The following is a 10,839-nucleotide window of genomic DNA, read 5'->3' on the forward strand; positions in this document are numbered from 1 at the left end:
TTCCCGGGCTTTTGCCTGGGCTGCTTGGCCCCCGGCTAGTCCGCAGCTTGGGGTGGCCGGAGGGGCAGGGCTTGGGAAGTCGGATTTAGGAACTCGGGCCAGGTGTCTGAGAGGAGGGGCTGCGCGGACCTGGGGTGGGGAAGCAGGAGGAGGAAAAGGAGGGGCCAGTCCTGAGAGCAGGTCCTGAGCGAGAGTCCCTCTTCCCCCGGGTCCCAAAGGGGCGCACCCGCTCTGTGAGTCTGCAGCGCGCACGCCAGCTTGGAGCCGGGAAGCAGAAGGGGAGGCCCTGGTGACCGCGCCGTGCAGCCTGGGCCGCAGGACCTGCCCTTGCAGCCTGGTTCAGCCACAGAGCCCACTGCTTCTCCGAGCAGCAGCTTGAAGGAGAAAAGTGGAGCAACGCCTCCGGCACCGCCTCCCCTCCTTCCATCTCACAGGGGAAACCAAAACTGGACAGGAAGCCACTTGTCTCTGGCCTGGGGCGGGTTGGGGCCCAGGAAACAGGCCCCAAATTCAGGGCTCCCGTCCCTGGGGCAGAGTCTCCTCCGCTGGATACAGCTGTGCCCACGTCATCACCTCCTGCACTGACTCGTAGGGCACAAAGCCCTGCCTCCTCAGCTCCATCAGGATCTCTAGGAACAGGCCTGCAGGCCTTGGGCGTCACAGACCCTGCTGTTTCTCACCTGGCCTGGCGTCAGGGAACCCCGGGGAGGGTAAGGAGGAGCCCCCCTCAGCCAGGCCCATCTTGTCCACCAGCCCTGCCACTCGCCCAAGCACTGAGCTAGGGGGTGCCTGTCAGCGAAGAGACCCAGGAAGTCTTTGAAGCTACAATGGCATCACCTGGGAAGAGCCAGGAGGGGGTGCTCTGTGGGCCTGTCCTTGCAGGCCTACCCTGGGTAAGCATTAGGGGCTGGCCAGAAGTCCCAGGCCTTAGAGAAGCCACTCCTGCCTGTCGCCAAGCGTCAACCCTGGTTGAGTGGAGGAGAAATAGCCCTTGCCCTGGGGAAGCACCAAGTAAGGATGAGGATTAACACAGCAGTAGAGGCTGTGGGATAGGCATGTTGATCAGGGCAGGCTTCCTGGAAGAGGAAACTTTAACATAGGACCAGGCCAGGGATTCTGTGGGTTAGAGGTGGGAGAGAATGAGGGGGCAGACATGGGGGCACCTATCATCTAAGGCTGCCTGCTGCACAGCCTCTCACATCTCCTGTGAGCTTAGCTGGATACCCACGGTGCACAGGGCGGCTCTCGTGCCGCGCACATCCACAGGGCCGTTGGGCGGGAGCTGACAGTCTGAAGATATCCTGGAATATGGGGGGCAGGTAGAGGGGCAGGCAGCAAGGTGAACCGTGCACATAATATAGAGGACAGCGGCTGCTGTGTGTTGGCACTTGTTTAGTGCCCATTCAGTTCTCATGTCCAAAACTCACGTTTGGACAAGTTTGTATGAAGAACATTAAAAACTCATGTCCAAGGCCACACCACCAGCAGGGACAATGCTGGGCTTCGGACCCCGGCGGTCTGGCCCTGGAGCTACAGAGCATCAAGGCTGCAGGAGCCCTGCTGGCACCTGGCATGTAGCAGGCACAGCAAATTATTGATGAATAAAATGATTCTGTTTTGAGGGACCTCTGCCAATATCAAGGCATGATCGTTGGGGGGCAACAGGGTCCCCAAATTGTGAAAGGGGTTTCTTTTACCCCAACTCCCACAGTCCCGGGTTCCAGGGGTAGGGGAATTTTTTTCCAATTGTTTCTCCCAGTATCCTTCTCTTCCTTCTATCCTGTTCATCCATCCACCCATCCATCCATCCATCCACTTACCAACCATCCCAATACCTTCCTATCCACCAATTCATCTTAGACACACACACACACACACACACACACACACACACACACACACACACACCAGTGAGCCCTGGGGTTGAAGAGAGGAGCAAATTAGACTGGCACGGAGAGAAGGGTACAATACAATCACTATTTCTCGCAGTGACCTCAGCCGCTGGGCAGGCAACCCCTTGTAGTTCTGCTCTGAACACCCCCTACTTTTTCTCCCTGCTCCCAGCCAAGGGCCCTCACCTGACAGCTGCCGGGATGTCAGTACAGTGGGGCCTTGACTTATGAGTTTAATTCGTTCAGTGACGGAGCTCGTAACTCAAATTACTCGTATGTCAAATCATAAAGTGAACGAGTGAGACACGTGATGCTGGGCTGATGTTGTGGCGTTCACTGTGACGTTCGCTGCGCCAACTAGCGGTGGGGTATCTGAAGCTGGCTCGTAACCCGAATTTTAGCTCACAACTCAAAGCAAAAAATTGGCTGAGAGACGGCTCGTATCTCGAAAAAACCGTTAGTCGGGACACTCGTAAGTCAAGGCCCCACTGTAGTAACAGGTCCTTGTCTGCAAAGCTGCCTCGGGGAAAGAGGTTGAAAGTCCTTTGCACCTGCTGCAGAGGTGACAGGGCAGGGTAGGCTTATCCCAAACCCAGCACCCCACTCCCAACCCTCACCTCTGAGACCCAGCACCTGGGCCTGACGACGCTACGAAACGGGTAGCTGCAAGGCCCTTGAACTCTTTGGCCCCGTGTGAGGCCTGCTCTGCCCCTGTGGCCAAGGTTGCTGCTGGCTCCGTCTGGGTCAGCGAGGCAGTGTGCTGCTGCAGCCTCCCCTTCCAGGTCTCGTGTGAACAGTCTTCTGTGGAGGCCTTGGAGGTGGGAGGAAGACACTCCCCATTGGATGCTGAGACTCCAGGGGACCCAGGACCAGGCCTGTGGGCACACAGCTCCGCCTTCTCCCAGGAAACCCCATACCAGCCATGTGCACCCGCAGTCCTCTAACCAGGGGGCTCGGGCTAGTAGCTTGGAGGAGCAGTGGACCCTGTCCTAGCCCTAGTCACCTGTACGTTCTCTGTGCCCACGGGGGTCTCTTGGTCTTCTGCCCTCTGCTGCCAGAAAGGCAGAATCACAGGCTCTAGGCTGGTCTTGCGCCCCAGGCCCGAAGCGCCCCAGGCCCGAAGCTTGTGCAAAGCTCCCGATGGCTTTGGGGTGGATTTTAACATCTTTTGGCAGGGGTGCACTCTCTCCCTCACCACAGGCCTGCTCCTCTCTGGAGTAGTTAAAAAATGGTGGTGGCATCCCTCAAAAATAGAGACAAGGACTTCGCAGCCAGGTGAGTTGACTGGTTCCGGAGCTTCTGCAGAAAAAGTCTGAGCCGGGGCCAGCACTGGAGGCTTTATTGGTTTTGTTTAGTCATTTCTCTGGGGGAAGAAGTGGGCAACAGCTTAAAATGGATTTTCAGCATTAATGGAGTCTCTTTCTTGGTTCCCGGCACTGAGCTGCAATGCAAAAGAGAGGGTGTCACTTGGGCTCCAGTGAGAGGGTCAAAAGAGAGGGATGAGCCCAGAGGCCGCTGTGAGGAGGGCCCTGGGGCAAGAGGACCTACTCCTGCTGCACGCGGATGGGCAGCTGACATTGTACTGTGTCCATGCATCACTAGAAGCAAGGGGTGCTGGAGGACCCTTTTCCCGCACTGGCCACTCAATGGAAGTGTCCTGGGCCCAGGGCTGGAGCCGTCAGGTTCTTGGCATGGAGACATTAGTCTGAGCATTTCTGATGAGGGACAGGTCATCGGCCCGCGGGGTGAGAGGCTTCCTAATGCTAGAATGGCTCTTCCCATTTTGAACCCAGGTCCCTGGCGAGCCCTGGAATGCTTACTCTCCAGGGTTCCCGGGCCTCCGCCAGCCCTGGCCTTGGCACTGCACCCACCCCTTCCTCCACCCCTTCCTCCACCCAGCCCCCCATTCCACTGGTCCCTGTCCTCCCGAAACTGTGAGGAGCGGGCCCACCCACACATCCCCGAGCAGCCGCCCCTTGCGGGGAGCTGCGCCAGCCTCACTTACTCTTTCCTGTCTCCATTCAGTGAAGAGGACCTGGCCGGGGCCCGGATAAACTTGACTTTCCCTTTAAAGGCGGTCCTCTGGGGCTCCGGCTTGCTAAAGTCAAAGTAAGGGTGCAGGGTCTTGTCTTCCTGCTTGGCAGATTCCAGTGGCTCTCCGGCTTCCGGCGACTTCTCGGATGCCCTCTCCTGCACCTCAGGGAGCTTTTCCTGCTCTGGCTCCTCCTTGGCAGGCGGGGTGGTGCTCTCCACCATGGGCACCGTAGAAGGCTCCGCGGCCTTCTGGGGTGGAGATTTTATCATGTGCTCCAAACTGGGCAGGTCCCTGTTGCTGGAGGAGGCGATGGCCAGGGAGGATGCGAAGTTGACCAGATCTTGTAAGTTGATCTCTGGTGTGAGATAGGGGGAGGGCAAGTGGGTGTCTGACGGCTGCCGGGTGCCTGGTTCTGGAAGCTCTGCCTGGGTGCTTTCGTCCTGGAACTGCTTTACGGGGACCGGCTCTGGGGCCGCCTTCTGGATCGGGGGGCTGGCGATCTTCTCTGTGCTCTCGCCACGCTGCATGCCGGTCTCCAAATCCAGGCTGTATTCTGAGGCCTGGATATCTTTGTCTGCCCAGAAGAGGTGCTTGGAAGTCTGCACAAAGATGGAGCGATGGGTGGAGTCCACTTGTTCCTCGTCCGTGATACTCGGGCTTGTGATGGAGCTCGACCTCACATTCCACTGTTGGGTGTCCTGCTGCGTTAGCGCCCCCTCGAGGGGCTGGGAGGATTCCAGGTCTTCATTGAAGACCTTCAAGCTGGAGTCCTGCTTGCCCTCAGGCTTAAGCATGGACGCCGGGCAAAACTCCAATGGCGGGCAATACTCCAACAGTGGCACAACCTTGGCCTCCTGCACCGGTTTTGTGTCTTGTTCCAGGTTCTCTTTAGGTGGGACATTCAAGTGTAGCAATTCATCCACCTGAAAAGTTTCAACTGAAAGCTGAGGAGGCCCCTGCCCCTCAGGTCCTCCCTTGCACCAATTCCCTGCCCTGCTCCCCCGACCCCAACTCTTATGGACACACACACACACACACACACACACACACACACACACACACTGCACACTTCCTCCCCACACCTGCCTCTTTGCAGAGACCTCCTGGGTTAGGGAGGTGGTGTGAGCAGGTCAATATCGGTTTGGTCCTAGGGTTCCAGAATTGTCAAGGCTAGGGGCTGGTTAGAATTTAGGGAAGATGGGCCTTGTCTACCACCTCTTCAGAAGAGGTGACCCTGCCCACTGTTACCTTTTCCTCATCTTCCTCTTGTGCAGGCTGGGGCTCCTCTTGTGCAGGCTGGAGCTCCTCTTGTGCAGGCTGGGGCTCCTCTTGTGCAGGCTGGGGCTCCTCTTGTGCAGGCTGGGGCTCTTCTTGTGCAGGCTGGGGCTCCTCTTGTGCAGGCTGGGGCTCTTCTTGTGCAGGCTGGGGCTCCTCTTGTGCAGGCTGGGGCTCTTCTTGTGCAGGCTGGGGCTCCTCTTGTGCAGGCTGGGGCTCTTCTTGTGCAGGCTGGGGCTCCTCTTGTGCAGGCTGGGGCTCTTCTTGTGCAGGCTGGGGCTCCTCTTGTGCAGGCTGGGGCTCTTCTTGTGCAGGCTGGGGCTCCTCTTGTGCAGGCTGGGGCTCTTCTTGTGCAGGCTGGGGCTCCTCTTGTGCAGGCTGGGGCTCTTCTTGTGCAGGCTGGGGCTCCTCTTGTGCAGGCTGGGGCTCTTCTTGTGCAGGCTGGGGCTCCTCTTGTGCAGGCTGGGGCTCTTCTTGTGCAGGCTGGGGCTCCTCTTGTGCAGGCTGGGGCTCTTCTTGTGCAGGCTGGGGCTCCTCTTGTGCAGGCTGCTGGAGCTCCTGTGCAGGCTGGGGCTCCTCTTGTGCAGGCTGGGGCTCCTCTTGTGCAGGCTGGGGCTCTTCTTGTGCAGGCTGGGGCTCCTCTTGTGTAGGCTGGAGCTCCTCGTGTGCAGGCTGGAGCTCATGTTGGTTTAAGTCAATCCTAAGACAGAAGGAGACAGAGTGGGTGACAGGGCTCCACGGGGTTGGTGATGGCTTTAGGGGGGAGGGGAGCTTTATACAGGGGCTGGCAAGATGTCCCCAGCTATCCACTCCCTTGGCTGTCCCTACTCCCACCAAGAATTTTGGAGCTGTAGTCTCAAACTTTAGTGAGTTTAGAAAGTGCCTGGAGAGCTTGCCAAGTTGTCCCCCCGGCCCCCCGCCAGGAGGGATCCAACTGGTTGGAGGCGAGGCCCAGGAATCTGCATTCTAATCAAGCATCTGTCAGCTGATGCGGCTCACTTGGAGAACCAGTGCCCAGGAAGTGGCTCCTCATCGAAGGAAAAGCCCAGGGCACTGCCTTTCCCCAAACTGCTCAGTCCCAGCTCAGCAGATGTGAAGAGCAGAGGTGTGTGTGTGCGTAGGGTTCCCTCAGTTTTGTTGGCCATGTGCTGCCATCTTGGCCCCTTGCCTTCAGTGCTCAGCCATGTGACCCCCTCTCCTTCCTTAGGAACCTGCCCAACCCCAACTTGGACAGCTCTGTCCTTAGAGCAAGGTGGATCTAAGGGGTCAGGTCCCCTCCACGTCCCTGGGCATGCCCCACTGCCCCTTAGTCCTCCTCCAAGATCAGAGACTGGAGACAGAAGCAGGAGGGGGTGCTACCTACACCGCCTGCCCCCCACCCCACCATGGCCTTTTGGCCTGGATACTATCCTTGGGGAGATTTTGAAAATAGATGGAGGGAGATGCTGGGTTGGGGGGGGGTACATGAAAACTTGGCAGTGGTGGCAAGTGGGGGTAAGGGTTGGTGGTCTTAGAAGGTGGGGGAGCGGTCCTCCGATGATGGGGGACTGGTTCTCACTGTGTTTCCACTATGTCCACCGAATCCTTGCTACAGCAGGGAAATCCATCGGCACCTGGCAGAAAGAAGGAGGTGAGGGGTTCTGGAGCAAGGGCTGTTGGTGATGCTTCAGCCATCCTCTCCATCTCTCTCCGTTCCTCACCTTAACCCATTTGCCATTCCCTCTCCCACCTTAACCCTTGTTTCCTCCCTCTTCCTAGCCAGTGTCAGCAGACATGAAGACCTTCATGTATGAAGACCTATCCTTCATGTCTGCTCCCCTCCCCTTTCCATGCTGGCCCATGCTGGCCCTCCGTAAGGGTGAATGCTAACGGCACTCAGTTCCATTTATTGAGAACTACTAACCCAGGCATTATGTTGAGCACTTTCTGTGCTTTATCTCGTTGATTCAACAAAAAGGAGGTTCATTTGCCCAAGGTCCTTCAGCTGATCATTCAGGAAGTCAGCATGTGAATGCAGATTGGACTCAGGAAACTCAAGTGCCCTGTCCTGCATGCTGTCCTACCCAGGAGCTTGGAGCTGTGGGGTTCCCCGTCATGTCCACATGAACCGTCCTCATCTCCCTGCATTCCTGTCCCTCTGTCCTTTTCTCCACTCTCTTCTGGCCAGGCTTCAGATCTGCCACTCAGCCTACCCGTCCTCCTATCCCCAAGTCCATCCTCTCTTTCCCTGGCTCCTCACCCCATCACATCCTGGGGTCGTCCACCCCCAACTCTGGGCCCAGGTTCTCAACCCAGGTGATGCTGCCACAGACCTGGTTATTTAGGAGCTCTGATAACCCGACACAGACACTCCTTGGGGGAGGTCTTCCCACTCAGGTTTTTGGCACATTACAATCTTCCCTGGAGATTTGTGTCTTCTACTGCAAAAGCTTTTTTTCAATCTCTGGGGGTGGGAGGCACCAGGCTGTCCATTCCTTGCTCCCCAGGGTAGTGGATAGGGGTTGATGGTGAGGTCATCATGGCAATGGGCAAGCTGGGTTCCCATGAGCCTGGAGTGTGGCAGGAAGTGACAACCCTGGCTCTGGTTGAGAACTGCTCCCAGGGTTATAGCAAAAGGATCAGAATGTGCGGTGGCCTCTTCCTAGAGATGTAGAGGCTGAGGAGGGTCCTTGCCTGGCTGGTCCTGGGACTGGGATTTGGGCACTTCTGTGTTCAGCCAGGGCCGTGGGATCCTGGATCAACTGGGCTGGAAGTCTGCACCACCATGGACAGAATAAGTGGTCTCTTCAGAACCCTTCACGCTCCCTTGGCTTCCTCCCCATCTCTCTCATCATCTTCAACTTCACCTGCCCAGTGCTGCTCCTCCCGGGCCTCTGACCTCACAGCCTTCCTTGCTTGTTTACAGAGTTTCCCTGGCTATTGAATCAACATCCTGCAGTCTTAACCTTCCCATGAACGGCAACTGGATGTGGACAGGAGGAAAAGTGATTATGGTGTGGACCTCATAGCAGCACTGGCGGTTGGAAACAAAAGTCTGAGCTTGACTCAACTTGGGACTTCCGATTGCTAGTAAACAGAAATGTATTGATCTTGCATCTGTCCTAAAATCCTATAAGTTCTAGTTTTATTTTGTAATAGATTCATAGGTTTTCTACATAAACAATAATGTGTGTGACTCAAGACAGTCTTACTTCTTCCTTTCCAATCTAGGTGTCTCTTTATTTCCTTTTCTTGCCTTATCGCACTGAGAACAATCTCCAATACAATGTTGAATCAAGTGGCGAGTGGACATCCTTGCTTTGTTCCTGAGCTTAGGGAGAAAGCATTCAGTATATCACCGCTAAATATGATGTTGGCTGTAATTTTTCTTTCTTTTTTTAAAAATATATTTTTATTGATTTCAGAGAGGAAGGAGAAGGGAGAGATAGAAACTCAATGATGAGAGAGAATCATTGATTGGCTGCCTCCTGCTTGTCCCCTACTGGGGATTGAGCCTGCAACCCAGGCATGTGCCCTTGACTGGGATTGAACCTGGGACCCTTCAGTCCACAGGCCGACACTCTATTCACTGAGCCACGCCGGCCAGGCTGGCTGTAGTTTTTCTTATAGATGCCTTTTATTGGGTTGACAATGTTACCTTCTATTCCTGGTTTACTTAGTTTTTAGTTAGGAAGGGATGTGGGATTTTGTCTGATGCTTTTTTAAAATTATTGAGATGATCATATAGTTTTTCTTTTATAATCAGTTGACATATTGTTATATATAGCATGTTATATGTTAACATGAATACTGTTATATATTTTCTGTTAATAATTCATTTTACGGTGAAATACACTGATTAAAAATTTTAAAAAATTAATCTTGCATTCCTGGAATAAACCTCATTTTGTCATGATGTATTATCTTTTTGTACACTGTTGAATCTGATTTGCTATTTTTCTTTTTTAGAAGTTTCACATATATGTTCATGAGGTGTACTAGTGTGTACTTTTCTTTTCTTGTAATGTCTTTGTCAGGTTTTGATAGTAGAGTAATACTGGCCTCAGAGAATGAGTTGAGAAGTATTCCCTCTCCAATTTTCTGAGTTTGTGTAAAATTGGTATTATTTCTTCTTTATGTTTGATAGAATTACTGAGGCTGTCAAGAGCAGGATTTTCCCTTCATCTCCACTTTCTTCCACTTCTTCACCCACATTCATAACACTTAGATTCACTATCAAGTAGTTTTGTTTTCGGACGAACTCAGCTGCTCTTCCATTATCAGTAGCAATGCTTGCTTTTATCACTACCAAATAACTTCGTTGTTCATTGTCCTGGTATGGTTTTGTGCAGAGTCTTTTTTTTTTTAAATATATTTTATTGATTTTACAGAGAGGAAGGGAGAGAGATAGTCAGAAATATCGATGAGAGAGAAACATCGATCAGCTGCCTCCTGCACACTTCCCACTGGGGATGTGCCCGAAACCAAGGTACATGCCCCTGACTGGAATCGAACCCGGGACCCTCCAGTCCACAGGCGAACGCTCTATCCACTGAGCCAAACCGGCCACGGCATGTGCAGAGTCTTTATCAAAAAATAAAATAAATGCAATGCCTTTACTCTTCCTGGCCACAGCATGTGCAGAGTCTTTATAAAAAAAATAAAATAAATGCAATGCCTTTACTCTTCCTGGTGTCTTTAATTTTCATTATAGTAACCTTTACAATTTTTGCCACACTTGGAAAATATCCGGTGTGTCAACTGTTGGTCAGGGAAGACGGCAAGTTGGACACATACACTGTGCTTTTACTTGGGGCCAACCCACCTCTCATTTCTTCAGGTGGGGCGGGCCAGGAGTCTGAAGAGCGTGTATGAGCCCTCGGCTCAGTTGGGGCTCAGCCCTGGACTGTCCCTTGCCCTTCGCAGCGGCCTTGGCATCACGGGTACTGGGAAGGGTCAGGTGCCGCAGATGAGAAGGTGCTGCAGCCTGTCCATGGCTCTCCTTAGACCCAGAGCTGGAGGTGGCCCAGAGGGGGGCTTTTGCTGACCTCCATTTTACTTTTAGTCAACGCATCAGACCCAGGCCTACTTAACATAAGAATAGCCCCTGGAGGGGGTGTAATAAATGTTGCAGGAGTGACTTAAAATGTCTGCATAAATTTGTTACCCCACAAATTTGGGAAAGGGGGTAAGTTGCTCTGGTTGTTGGTTTTGGGCACAGTTTATTATTTATTTATGCATTGGTTTTGGGCGCATTTTAAAATGCTGGCCCAGGTATGTTTTCCAGGGAGAGAAGGTCCTGAGGGAAAAGCCCTCACTCCAGTGGGGGCCTGAGCCCCCATGACCAGAAACTGGGGAGACCCAGGGCCCGGAGGGCAAGCATCTTTGCTCCTTGGCGCGGAGAAGAGTGCAAAGCACAAAGGAGGTGCTCATGAAACGGTCGTGGCTGCTGCTTCTTCCTGCAGAAGTTCCAAGCACCGGTCAGGGGCAACTAACCACGATTTGAGCGGTTGTCTGCCCTTTGGATAATCCATGAGTCGTTTTCTGGGCACAAGGCTACTGTTCTTAGAACCTCCGGGCAAGAACCCTCCGAATGTGCGGCCTAAACCCCAAGGTGTACATGCTGCCCATGCACAGGCCGAGGCCTCGGAGCTGGGC

At 54.0% G+C, this 10,839-nt stretch overlaps 1 protein-coding gene across 2 annotated transcripts in view; it reads right to left on the bottom strand.

The window, feature by feature from the left end:
* Positions 1 to 3,216: 3,216 nt before the first annotated feature.
* The window catches only part of SPATA32 (spermatogenesis associated 32), a 7,951-nt gene continuing 328 nt past the window's right edge, over positions 3,217 to 10,839 (bottom strand). The window contains exons 2-5 of one of the 2 annotated variants that reach the window (XM_005863895.2): positions 6,761 to 6,815; positions 5,176 to 5,902; positions 3,898 to 4,850; positions 3,217 to 3,333 (exon numbers count right to left, since the gene is read on the bottom strand). In XM_005863895.2, the coding sequence (XP_005863957.1) occupies positions 3,231 to 3,333; positions 3,898 to 4,850; positions 5,176 to 5,902; positions 6,761 to 6,815 (1,838 nt within the window). In that variant the 3' untranslated portion in view covers positions 3,217 to 3,230. Of the gene's footprint in view, positions 3,334 to 3,897; positions 4,851 to 5,175; positions 5,903 to 6,760; positions 6,884 to 10,839 lie in introns of those variants that run through there. The other variant, XM_014537762.1, reaches the window with a different exon arrangement.

Source organism: Myotis brandtii, unplaced genomic scaffold (genome assembly GCF_000412655.1).
Source record: "Myotis brandtii unplaced genomic scaffold, ASM41265v1 scaffold1814, whole genome shotgun sequence".
Classification (NCBI taxonomy): Eukaryota; Metazoa; Chordata; class Mammalia; order Chiroptera; family Vespertilionidae; genus Myotis; species Myotis brandtii.